This window comes from Gavialis gangeticus, unplaced genomic scaffold (genome assembly GCF_001723915.1).
Source record: "Gavialis gangeticus isolate Ggan-Ray unplaced genomic scaffold, GavGan_comp1, whole genome shotgun sequence".
Classification (NCBI taxonomy): domain Eukaryota; kingdom Metazoa; phylum Chordata; order Crocodylia; family Gavialidae; genus Gavialis; species Gavialis gangeticus.
In genome coordinates, this window is record NW_017729033.1 from 57,413,352 (window position 1) to 57,427,356 (window position 14,005).

The window sequence follows — 14,005 nt, forward strand, 5'->3', positions numbered from 1 at the left end:
CTCTCCCTCTATGCAACTGGTCAGGCCGCAGCTGCAGTACCGTGTCCAGTTCTGAATGCCGCACTTCAGGAGGGATGTGGACAGCATTGAGAGGGTCCAAAGGAGGGCCACTCACATGATCCAAGGAGAGCAGGGCAGACCCTATGAGGAGAGGCTACAGGACCTTAACCTGTTCAGCTTTCACAAGAGAAGGCTGAGGGAGGACCTGGTGGCTGTCTATAAGCTTACTAGGGGGGACCAGCAGGTGCCAGAAGACTGGGAAAGGGCCAATGTAGTCCCCATTTTCAAAAAGGGGAGGAAGGAAAACCCAGGAAACTATAAGCCCGTTAGCCTTACCCTGGTCCTGGGGAACCTCTTTGAGAAAATTATCCAGGAGCACATCTGCAAGGGACCAGCAGGGGTTCATTAGGGGCAGGTCCTGTCAGACCAACCTGGTTACCTTCTACAACCAGGCCACAAAATCCTTAGACAGGTGTCACGGTGGATGTAGTCTTTCTGGACTTTGGGAAGGGCTTTGACACTGTCTCTCACCCCACTGTCATTAAAAAATTAGGCAACTGTGGCATCGATACCTACATAGTCAGATGGGTCTCAAGTTGGCTGGAGAGCCACACCCAGAGAGTGGTGGTGGACAGGTCATTTTCAACCTGGAGGGACGTGGGCAGTGGGGTCCCCCAGGGCTTGGTCCTCAGGCCGTCACTGTTTAACATCTTCATCTGTGACTTGGACAAGGGGGTGAAAAGCACCTTGTTCAAATTCGCAGATGACACTAAGATGTGGGGAGAGGTGGGCACACTAGAAGGGAGGGACAGGCTACAACTAGATCTGGACAGGTTACAGGAGTAGGCAGATGAAAATAGGATGGGATTCAGTACTGACAAGTGCAGGGTACTGCACCTAGGGAGAAAGAACCAGCAGCATACCTATAGGCAGGGGAACTCCCATCTCATCAGCAGAGAGGCAGAAAAGGATCTTGGAGTCATTATTGATTCAAAGATGAACATGGACTGCCAGTGTGAGGACACATCATCACAAGCAGGTCCAAGGAGATGATCCTCCCCCTCTATGTGATATTGGTCAGGCCACAGTTGGAATTGCATCCAGCTCTGGGTGCCGCACTTCTGGAGGGATGTGGACAGCACTGAGAGGGTCCAACGGAGGGCCACTCACATGGTCAGGGGGTAGCAGGGCGGGCCCTCCGAGGAGAGGCTATGGGACCTCAACCTGTTCAGCTTCCACAAGAGGAGGCTGAGAGGGGATATGGTGGCCGTCTATAAACTTACCAGGGGGGACCAGCAGGGAATGGCAAAGTCCCTGTTCCCTGAAGCACTACCAGGAGTAACTAGGAATAATGGCCACAAGTTGACTGAGCATAGGTTCAGGCTAGACATCAGGAAGCACTACTTCACAGTCAGGGCAGCTAGGATCTGGAACCATCTTCCAAGGGAAGTGGTGCTTGCTTCTACCCTGGGGAGTCTTCAAAAGGAGGCCAGATAATCACCTAGCTGGGGCTGTTTGACCCCAGCATTCTTTCCTGCCCGTGGCCGGGGATGAGGACTTGACAATCTGCTCAGGTTCCTTCCGACCCTAAAGTCAGCTCCCCCTTTCTTGCTCTCCTCCTGGCCCTATGAATCTTACCCAGAGTGAAACCTTCATTTTTAGGGTAATGTCTTCATGCACAACAAATTGTGTGCTTCGCTTTGGTCAACATGCCCTGCTGTTCATCAGGATTAATAGCATGGCTCTTTCAGTTAGTTCTGCTGTTGCAGAACTACCACGTTTTGACACATCCTAGCTATCCAAGATAGCTGGATTCAGAGCTGGTTTGTGTACCCCTCTACAGCACTACATTGTGACGCACAACCTTGGGAGTTTCAGAATTCCTTTACATAAAAGTGAACTTGATACACATAACTGATTCCTCAACTAGACGTTGACACAGTGACACTTGCTGAAATGTTAAGGTATTGTTTGACTTGTACTACTGTTTAATCAATACATAAAACAATTTATTTCACAGGGAGCTCTTCAGAGGCTTGCTCTTAGCTGCTCCTTCCCTTCCTTATATGTATTGTATTCCACAACTCAGAAACAAGTACTTTTAATAACCCTAGTTGCTTCTCAGTACAGATATTCACCTTAATTCACAGCTCCCTCATGTCATTTCCCAGCTGTGACTCTAGTGACTCATTAACTGTTTCTCCCCAAGATATCCTCTTACAGACTGACAACTTTTCTCCTCAACTACTTCCCCACCATCCTTCCTCTCACATGTAAAAATCTAACTTCCAGCCACTTAAGAGTATTTTCTAGAATTTGACATTATTCAATTCATCTCATTATATGCTGAAATTATTTTCAGTATCAGAATGATGCTGTCATATCAATTAATCCATTTAACAAATGAAGACATACATACACAACAATTTCAGCTGTTAAGAAATTGATCTATATACCATATTTTTTCAAATACATCTTGGAATACAATACATACAAATGCATAAAGATTTTTCCAGGGTTATGACTGCATACACTAGGGATGGAGTCTAATCTTCAGCTGATTTACCCTCCCTTTCCTGCTTAACTACAGATGAATCCCTAGCTGTTGCTGAAAACTGGTCTGAATGGGTGGATCAGTGATCTTGAAAAGAGCTAGAGACTATGATAAAAAGCTAAAGAGATATAGAGAGCCATGTTAGTCTAAAGTAAAGTAGAAGGCAAAGCAGATTTGCAATTTAGGCCTTTGACAGACGTTCAACTTAAGATGTAATGGGATCTAATCCTCAATCCCAACAATTGCGCATTCCACACACGTGGCAGGATGCATGATTTTCATATTGGGGATTGGATCCCAATCGTGCCTTACTTCCTGGTGCAGAGAGCACCCAGGCTCTCCCTGCACCAACAAGCTGAAAACTAATCAGTTGATTCCAGGCCCCAATTGGCAATCAAACCAGTTCCTAGTCACTGCCCCAGCTGACAATCAACTAGGCACACAGAGCTTGGAATTGGTTTGCAGCAGTCCAATACTGAGCTCCCCATGCACTAGGAACTATAGAACCACATGTGCTGCCCAGCTAGGGAGCACACCACGTTTTGACACATCCTAGCCACAACTTCATTTTAAGACATAATGCAAAAAAGCCATAAAGCTATCACACTTACATGTGGAAAAGCTTTGTGGCTCACTTCCTGCATTAGCATACCATAAATTGACTTGCATGTGTGGCCAGTTAATTATTTACAGCATGATTACCTTGTTATTCACCCCTTAATTGTAATGCATCAGGGCCATATACACTAACCAAAGTACATGTGTGTGCGTGTGGCCCTAGAAAAGATAGATAATAAATCATACTACATTTTACAAGCTGTAGCTCACTTTATCAGATGAGTCTGAGTTAAAGAGGCTATGAAACAAACTGAGACTAGGAGCAGCTGGCAAACAGCATGATCAAGCTAACCTTTCTCAGGGAACATCAAGACCATTAAAACGTGAGGCAATCAATAAATAATTCCCATAGAGTGTAGAACAATGAACCATTAAGTCAACTGACTCACTCAGTTGCCTGAATATTAATTCTATAGCTGCTTAGCTGTGGAACAGGAATCAAACCAGTGTGCTTTTGTTCTGGGCAGAACAAAAAATCACTTTCCTTCCTTAATGCATGTACTTTCAATTTTGCATGGCTGATTTTGGGTAAAAAGGTATGCTATATGTGAAAAAACATGGCAGCTAGAACGGTCATACTTTTTCCTGGGACATTTCCTCTAATTTACTCAGATTTTCACAAATGTGGTATGTTTTATTATCTTTCCTTTCTAGACTCATCAGCTCCCATGTTCTGATGCAGCTGAACATTAAATTGTGCTAGCTTTAAGTTTGCAATGTGTGTCATAACAATTTAGAATATTTGTTTACCCACACTAAAGAAATAATAGCTTCTTTTTGATTGAAGAAAAATTCAGGGTGATTATGTTTTATATTAAAAATAACAAATTAAAATCTCTATCTGCAGAAACAACTGTATTCATAGTAATTCACCTAATTTATGCAGCCAGTTTAACAGTAAAAAAATTGTATACTTACTGCCTTACAAAGAAGAAACATTGTTGATAACCTTCCGCTAATTGGTTTTTTTTTTTTTTTTTGGTCTTTTTTTAAAATAAAATAATCAGTTCTACAAAGTTAAGTAGTGTCACTAAATGGCCCAACATGGCCAGATCCTCTAAGATCATGAGTTAGCTGGGGAAGCAGCTTCAGGTTAATTACAAATATAGGAGAGGTATTTTAGGCATTTTAAAGGTATTAATGATGTTAGCACATTAGTGCACATGTTTTTCCCCCTCTCTTACTTAATGTGTGTGTGAAAGATAATTATCCTTGTTACCCATGTTAGATAAGAAAACAAGACATGATCATTAAAAACTACTTTCCCATTTTGCCTAAGTAAGAATATTTGTATAATGGAAATAATATTTTGAACCATAGCACTGATGCACACAGGGAAATTCAAATAAATTGTAAAAAGATGAATTCTTAAAGATAAATTCTAGGCATCATTGTGGACAGCTCAATTACAAGCCTTTGATCAGTAAATAGTAACAGCCTAGAAAAATAGACAAAGCATTGGGATGACTAACAGGATGAAAAATAAATCTACAGCATATGTTTTTGACTATGCTGGACTGGATTTGGATTTGAGCTTGGATTTTTTTTCTTCTGTAGTTCAGTTCTTTTCACTTCTGGGCATCCAACATCAAGAGGCATGTGATGGAGGTAAGATTTGGGCAAGGGGGGGAGGGAAAGGGTTAAGAGCAGACTATATGGAGCCCAACAATGTATTTTTGTTTACAGTATAACATCTATAAAATCTATTCTGTCTCAACCTCAAGATACTAAGAGATGGAGAATCCACTATTTCCTCTAGTAGTTTGTTCCCATAATTGATTTTGCCACTGTTACCTTAAGAGTTCACATTTAAATATCTACCACTGTGACAAGTAAACCCTTTTCAGAGTAACTGCTTCCAGTCCTCCAACTGCCCAATTCCCTTCTATTCCCCCAATCAGGTACTAATATACATTTAGTTGAACAAGTCCATCTTACCAACCAGTGCAAACTGCTCTATGGGCCCTATCAGTTGTTACACTTATAACATCATAAAATGACAGACCAGCCATAAAGATATTCCATACATAGTGTAGAACATCTGTGTGGCTTTAAGGCACCTTAAACTGAATGTGCTGTGCCCCCAGTCTGACCTAGGGGTTAGGCCACCAGAGGAGGGTCAGAATGAAATAGAGTCCAAACTACAGGGCCAATCCCAAATCAGGAACTACATACCAAGTTACCAGATCCAGGGAAAATCTAGAGGCAAGGACCAAAATGCAAACAGAAGTGAAATTCAGGAGTCAGAAGCCAAATTAACAAAACTAAAAAAAAAATCAAATCTAGAGTCCAGCAAGCAGAATCAGGAAGCCAGAAGTACTAGATTGTATAAGCTTACCAGGGCAGACCTTAGGCAGGAACTTTTGACAGACCTGGATCATACTGCCACAGCTGATGCAAAATGAGGAAGCTGTTTTCCCAGCAGCCAATCAAAGGCCCAGAGAGCGGCTAGCTGGAGTCATTAGCTGAGTTAGGGCTGCAGTTCAGAGCTTTAGGAAGACGTGACCCATTAGGCAATTAACCCAGGCTAGGCTGCCTATTAGGGACCCTGATACTAGGATGGATGCCAACAATCAACTAATTGTTGACACTTGCCCTAGACAGCCCCAAGTTCAGTTCCAGATCCAAGATCATCTAGGGTGAATGCCTAAAACCAGATGATTTTCTGCCTGCACCAAGGCAGCCCTGGTTCCGAATGTGTGGTATGTGTCCCAGTTTAAGTCTAAGACATATGCCCAGTGTTCAATCTGGACCCAGAATTCTTTGGGGGCAATGAAAACAATCAGATGATTGTCCACATCACCCCAAGATTTCCATAGAACTGGATTCAGGGTGGTCTGGGCTGATGCCAACAATCAGCTGATTGCCCAGAAAACATCTTTCAGAAGCCCCTATATAACCATCCTATCCTCAGCATTAATCAGCCTGCTTATTATCCTACAATTTATCATTCTACATCTTTAATCCTTGCAAGCTTTTCTTTGGAGGTTTTTTAACGTCTGACTTAAAGCCCTGGCTGCAATGATCTAGTTGGCGATGGTCCTGATTTAAGCAGGGGGTTGGACTAGATGACCTCCTGAGATCCCTTCCTACCCTAATTTTCTATGATGTGCTTGCTTCAGCAGCACACAAGTTCCACACACTTCCACAGAAATATTGCTTCACTGATAAAAAGTTAGGGCTCTGTAAAATTTTGGCAGCCATTTTGTTTAGAGGTGTTTCAGGCCATTTTGGCACCCAAAACACCAATCCGAATTGAAACGGAAGGCTCCAAAACAAATTGTAAGGCTCTGAAATATTTTGTAAATGTTTTGGAGAATTTTGGAGTCAGGCTTGCAGGGAAACAAAAACTAAGAAGAGGGAGAGGAAGGGGTGGAGGGGGAGAAGGAGCACTCTGATATTGACATCTACCTCCCAGTTCGATTCCCCAACTCTCTGATCATTTCCCCAGCTATTCCAGGGGGGTAACTGAACCAGGGGCCAGGGGCTGGGGAATCCCCGTTGCACAACCTGACTCTTCAGGGAGCAGAGATCCGTGCTGAGGTCTCTTCACCACTGCTGCCCACCCCATGCAACCCCACATAACCAGGACAGTGCAGGGCGGGCAGCAGTGGCAAGGAGACCCCAGCGCAGATCTCTGCAGAGCCAAGTCATGTGCCAGGGACCAGCGGGCTTGCTCGCTGCTCTGCACTGCTTCCCTTCCCTGCGACCTGGTGTGACAGGGATCAGAGATCCATGCGGGGGGTCTCCTTGCCCACACAGAGAGCAGCAGCCCTCCTCCTCCCCCAGAACAGCCACCCATGTCCCTATCCCACTCCCCGCTGGGGCCCTGCAACCCCGCCTGGCTAGGTAGGGCTGTGCAAAGCTTCCTTTGCAGCCCATCCGAAACAAATTCAGAAGAGATTCAGCCAAAACAAAACAGGTCAGTGATCCAAAACACTGAAATGAATCACTGTCCTCTGAAACAACTGAATCCAAAACTGAATCAAAACACATCCATATTGCACAGCCCAAATAAAAATGTTACCAGCGTGAAGCTATGCAACAGTTCCTGCTGACCCCAAGCAGAAACACCCCCATTCAGAATGTTTTTCCAATTTTGAAAAGTTGATTTTTGAGGAGATTGATAAATATAACGGAGATATAATATAGGGGGGAAAGTAATATAAAGATAGTACTGTATTTGCCCAAATACTACTTCAAATTTATGACAACCTCCACAAATAATTTGATTCTAGACAATGAATTATTTGCTTTAATTTTCCATGACTAGAATGTAGTTAATGGAGAGTGATCCGCCGCTCCTGCTCCTTCCCAGTGCTCTCCTCTGATCCACTCCCCCTGCTCTGTGCTTCCCTTGATCTGTGCTTCCCCTGCTAATCACATGTCCCTTACCCCATGCCCCTATTTCTTTCTGTAGTCAAAAGAAGTGAAAATTAAGAGCTGGTCTTTTCTGGGGGATGCCCATCAGAAACAAATAATTAAACGAAACTGATCACTGATCAATTCTGGTATGGTTTCTCTTTATCATACAGAAATGGTCTACTACTACTGAAACATAGAGTATGTTTCAGTCTCCACGATATTGAAATCACTGGTCCTTCATATTGTGAATGGAAAGGTGACCAAAAAGTTGAAGGTAATATATGCTAGGATAGAATTCATGACCCCCCACCAAAAAGGGAACAAGAACACTGGACTTCAAAGAAGGAGTTCTGAAACAACTAGGAGAAAGAGTAGGTAAGGTCCCTTGGACAGACAAAATAAAGGATAAAAGGTGTCCAGGAAAGCTGACAGTTCCTGAAGGGCATAGCATTAGAGCCTCAAAACAGAAAAAAAGATAAGAGTTACTGCAGGAGACAGATACAACTACATAAGAACCATATAAGGAACTTCTAGCTACTTCAAAAATCAAGAGGGGAAAGAACAGCGAATGGAAGAAAACGAAAGTAACTAAGAAAGTAAAATCAAGGAACAGGGAGAACTTGCAGAAACAAAAATATAGAAAAGTGATGGAAGAAAGAGAAAGACTGTGCTATACGACAAGCAAGGAATGTTAGATACTACAAAGGAGTTCTACAAATATGTTTTATGGCAAACAGAACTTGGGAAATTGTGGGTCCCATGCTGAATGGTAAGCGGTAAGGGTAAGCTATTCATGAAAAATGAAAAGAAAGCAAAGTGGTTCAAGCACTACGTTCCTTCAGCTTTTGCTAAAAAACTTCAGTCAGACAACTGATAAAACTACTATAAACAAAAGAAAGGACACCTGTCAATCAAATTGCCATCATTAAGTGGGAATTAAATAAAAACCTAGGGCCAGCCTGCCTAACACCTGGGAAGTTATTAATACAAATTCTCAGAACAACCAGCTTGTAAACATCAGAGAAGGAAAAAGGGTGATCACTAACAGCTACAAATTTGCTAAGAATAAGGCATAATAAACCAATCTGGATTTCCTTTTTTGATGGAAAGTTCAGTGCATGAGGGGAATGCAGTGGGCATAATATAAGTGCACTTCATTTAGGTTTGAAAGTGTCACACACCAGTCTCATAAATAAACTGCTGAAATATCAGCTTGATATTATGTTAGGTGAATATTTAACTGGTTGAAAGTAAAGGGTACTTATATAACAGAAAATCAGATTGGCAGGAAGTCTCAAGCTCAGTTTCATATGGATGTTTTGGGTCTGGTACTACTAAATATTTTTAAACTTTTTAAACTTAGAAGTCTGCAGAAGACAAAACTGAGAAAAGTTGCCAACTCTGAGGATAGGACTAGAACTCAATGGATTCTTGATAGAACTGGGCTATTTAGACAATACAATGACATTCAAAGACAAATCTAACCCTAAGCAGAAAAATAAAGTGCACAAATACAGAATGGGGGACAACCACTGCAAAAGAATAAAAACAAACAATTTTGAATTACATTAAAAAATGATTTTATGAAAGGGATAAGGGGTGATGGTACCAATCTTTATGGTTGTCATTAGGCCTCAACTGGAGTACTATGTACAATTTTGGACACTGCATTTTAGGAACATATAGAACCCAGGGAGGATCCAGGGGTGCACACCACATATGCCAGAAGGGCTGGAATGCAAGCCTTATGAGGCAAAGTTGAGAAAAATATATATGTTTAGTCTGTAGAAAGAGACATGATAGCACTCTTTATGTCAGCCTTTCAAGTATGGGAAGAAGTAAAGCACTTGTCACAGAAGGCAGACCCTGAGGCAATAGGCAACCACAGGAAGAAAATGTATATTAAAACTCAGAAACAACCTTACTTTCGGTACAAGACAACAGTGCAACAAGCTACCTAGGGAAGCTGGGAAATTTCTTCACTGGAGGCTTTCAAGAAGAGTATGGATAGGCTTGTGTCTGGAATGGGTTACAAACAGCTCGTCCTATATGTGTGCAGGGGTTTGGATCAGATGAGGTCCCTTACAACCACATTCTTATTCCATTAAATAATCAGAATGCAAACAGTTATTAAATCATGAGCAGGGAAAAACAGTACAGTGTTACTTATCATTAAGTACTGCTATATAATTTACATCCAGAGCTTTCAAAACTTACATTGGAATCTTCAGGGCTACCAAAAAGAAAAGTTTCCCCATATGGAGAGATGACGGACGGCTTTTCTTCACTGGCAACTTCTTTAAAGAAAAAAGTGGTCATAAAATAATGAATAAAAGGGCAGACTACTGTAATCTAAAATGCATACGGGATATTTCTTCAATATGTATTATTATTTACACTGTTAAATAAAATTCTGCTTCTACCAAAAGTGAATTAAGGGTTGGCCTACACCAATGATTCTCAACCAAGGGGAGGCAGCACCCTGGGGTACTGCTAGATTCTCTGAAGGGTGCCACAAGGTGTGAGGAGGTACGCCAACACGTGTACGCTCAAGCTTTTCTCTGCCTGGACAACCCTCTACCCCCACTATAAGGAAGTAAACAGTGTAATACATGAATTAGTTTTTGCATTCGGTGTCACTAAATTCACAAGAGTTATGGAGGAGTGTCTCAAACCCAATAAGGAGTGCCTCAAGTCCAAAAATATTGAGAATCACTGGCCTACACACAGATTTGGACTGCTCGGTTTTCTAAGCCCGTACAGTTATTTCAGTGGGAGTCTGTTTGCTTTCAGGGACTAGTCTCATTCTCAGATGCACTTATTTTTCAGACACGTCTGAATAACATTTAGGTTTCATTTCAATGCAACAGATTTGCTTAAAATGAATACATATAAACTTTTACAAGAACTTCTTAGTGAGCAAAAGAACTTTTTGTTTATAGTCAATTGAGCAACATTGCTAACCTCTTCCTGTGCAAACGTACATAATACACTTTAGCTCTTCGCATTTCTTATTTCCTCAAGATCTGAGATAGCACTTATGACTAATTAATGACAATTCCGTGAATTGGGTCAGACACGGGCATTTTTCATCCACAATACTTTTGCTTCTGAATATTCATATCAGGTTCTATTGTTTCAATTAACTGTATACCAAAAAGACTTAAATTAAAATCAGTAAGCAGATTTTTTTATATTTGAAACCCCAAATTAGCTCTAAATGGAAACAAAAAAATCACCTCAGATGAAGAAACAGAAGCAATTACTTGGCATATTTATCTTTTCCATCTTCTTCCTCATAATTTATGGTAATAAACAGTTTAGTTTCAACTTTGAACAACGTTTGTGTCTCCTGCTCCCTCAATTTAAGATACAGGTGTAATAAAGCTTGACTCACTTGTTTGTGAAGTCTGATCCCCAGTACAAGAAACATTTAAAATATCCACATTTCTTCTTTTCTTAAGGGAACTTGAAATAGACAAAAAAAATTAGTAAGTGATATTTGCCAGAGAGTATACATAGCTTAGGTATCAACATGGGATGTAAGTTAAAAAAAACCAACCACTTCAGAAAATGTTGATTATTTGCATGTCTACATACAATTCAAAGCCTTAGGAAAAAGTCAACTTATTCCATTAGTTACTATGTGATATGACTGACAGGAACATTTTAATTTGGCCATATTAAATCCTTTTTTGCCCTAATTGAAGGCTCCATCGCTATACCATTAAAGTCCATGGGAACTTTGCCATGGACTTCACTCCACATAGGATCTGATGCTAAAAAGAAAGTGACATCTCCATCCACATATTTCTTGGAAAAATATTTGAGTAACTTAATATTAAATGATATAAATGAATACATAATTTTCATTTTAATAAATAATAAACATATCAAGAAAGCATTGATTTAAAATAAAGGAAGAAGGATGAATGATTTGTTGAAATGCCAAGTTACAAAAACGGCGCTCTTTTCCAGAGTTCTATATTTGAGTATAATTGAAACTGCTTGACAACCTAGCAATAGAAATAGCAATCACTGTTACAGCCACTGTAATGTTATGCCTGTAACTGCTGGTTTATATTTCCAGGAAAACAAGACTGTGATTTCATATATTCACTATCATATATTTCCTATATCCTATCTTGTAAATACTTGAAGGGAGATTTTTAGATGGATAGCCACGTCATCCAAATCCTCTTCACACAGTTAAAGTCAAATATTAGTGTTTCAGAATGAACAGAATTAAACATGAATTAGGATATGAAGAAGATTGGGATTCGGTTTGCTTAGGATAAAATTGCTAGGACACACACACTTATATTTGTATTAAAACCCTGTGGAAAAAAATAACTATTTGAGAAGAGTCTCAGTTAACAGTGCTTCTAACCATACCCTAGCACTACTTAGAGCTGAACTTGTATAAGTCATATCCTGTCTGTGATATGAATCTTTACTTGGCCTTTGTTAAAACGTTTCTGATTTGCAAGCACTATACAAAAGCAAAATATAATACTAACAAGTCTCTGACCCCTCTCTTTTAGTTCCAAAGCCATGGAGTAGAACGGGGCTTGGGACAGTAAAAAGGGAATTCTTGACTTCTATCTCCTCACTAAACTTAATGAACAAAATCCTACAATATGTTCTCCACATTCCTGAATTCCACAATGATGCTTCATTGAGTCAAAGTTCAAGTGTTTGTCATCATAGGCTGAATACTAACTATATCTGTCTTCCAGGAGCTTCCATTTTGTATTGTTTTCAAAGCATGCCTGAACCTGCACAGCAAACTACATTCCAAACAGTAGTTCTGCACTTCACAGTTCATTCAACAACCATCACTTTGCAGGCCCCTAAACTAGGTTATATTTTTTAAAATGGTTATTTCCACAATTAATACTTATTTCAGGCCAGGCTGCCACTACAAGTGATCAGAAACCAGTCTATACTCAGAACAGAAGTTCGGCACACACTTAAAAATGGCAGAAGTCAGTCTAAGATTTGCCCATCCCACCATTCCTGTCCCCCCACTCCCAAGGGTAGATGTGTGCTCTGTTCACTACCAATCTAAATTACTCCACTTACAGAAAACTGCGTAACTTGGATTTATTCTGCCACAGGCTTTTTGAATGTCTGTACCTAGCCTCAGCCTCAGCCTTAATGTTCTCCAAATGCAAATCCTGAATTGTTCACTCACCATATCTTTTTGTTAAGCTAAAAAGAATCTGTTAATTTCTTCTTTCCTAAACAAAAGCAAAAAAATTTCAAAACTTAGATCTTTTTTGCTAACAAATTACTTCTTCCACCATAGCATATGGTATTATATCTGAGTAACAAACAAAAAGCTTAATGGCTTGCAGTAAACTGGTATTAAAAAAAAATGAAATTTTTTTTCAATGTTTCCATCAAAACGTAAACATAAAAAACGTAAAAATTCAGCCCTGCAATGTAAAATGAATGTTAAGGTTTTATCAAGATCCACAAGAATTAGATGAAGACCTGCCACCCACCATTTTTTCCTGAAAATGTGTTTCTCCATTACCTAAAATGGTGAGTCAATGGTTTAAATTGAAAGAGGACAAGAAAAAGTGAGCAATAAAATACTCAGAAAGGAAAATGTTTCTACCTATATTAATATTCATGTGTTACCCTCCAATATAATATATTTGCCCCTCAGCTTACTCCATAGATTTGTTCTGGAAATAATGTAAGAGTTCTATTAAATGCAATGATTTTTTTGATTAATTCATTGATTGATAGATTGATAGATTGACTGATTGATTGTTAGACTGACTGATTGAGATTGTAAAGACACCTATCAATAAGCCCCTAGCAAGACTTTTAAACACACAGAGATAATGTTCAGTAATAGACTGAAAATAAACACATTTGTTCTAGTACTAGCCAGTTTCTTGAGCTAATGTTTTACTTGAATGGGGGGCTATTTTAATATCTTTAACAAAAGAACATGGAAATATAGTAGGATGTGATATGGCATATAAAATTACACAATAACATTCTAGGGTTGAGGAGGAAAGGCTGAGAAAGTGAAGCTGCCGGGGGAGCTTATTTGGGGCTAAATCAGACTGAGATTAATTGGTTTAGGCAACTTCATAACCTGTCTCTATGTAATTAGAGGTGGTACCATATTTACTCAAATATAAATTGAGAGTTTTTTCCCCAATCAGCATACAGGAAAAAAAACAGTGTCTTATATTCACAGCTGCATAGCCAGGAAAGGGCTGAGCTTGCAAGTGCTGTGCTCCAGGACAGAGCTGTCCAAGTAGCATCTGACAATAAGTGAGGGGGAGGGAAAGAAAGAAACAGAGTGGGGAGCAGGGTGAGGGAGTGCAGGTGACAGGGGGCAGGAAGAAGAAATGGAAGGGACAGAAGGAAAAAGGCAGCCACCTGGACACCCCCCACCCCCCAGCCAGTGCTTTTCCTGTTGTAACACTGGGGGGGGGGGGG

General features: G+C 40.4%; 1 protein-coding gene across 1 annotated transcript in view; it reads right to left on the reverse strand.

The window, feature by feature from the left end:
• ARAP2 (ArfGAP with RhoGAP domain, ankyrin repeat and PH domain 2) overlaps positions 1-14,005 on the reverse strand; it is a 258,101-nt gene that overhangs the window by 223,992 nt on the left and 20,104 nt on the right. Inside the window, exons 3-4 of the mRNA XM_019526331.1 lie at positions 10,935-11,005; positions 9,755-9,834 (exon numbers count right to left, since the gene is read on the reverse strand). Coding sequence (XP_019381876.1) covers positions 9,755-9,834; positions 10,935-11,005 — 151 coding nt within the window. The remainder of the gene's footprint in view (positions 1-9,754; positions 9,835-10,934; positions 11,006-14,005) is intronic.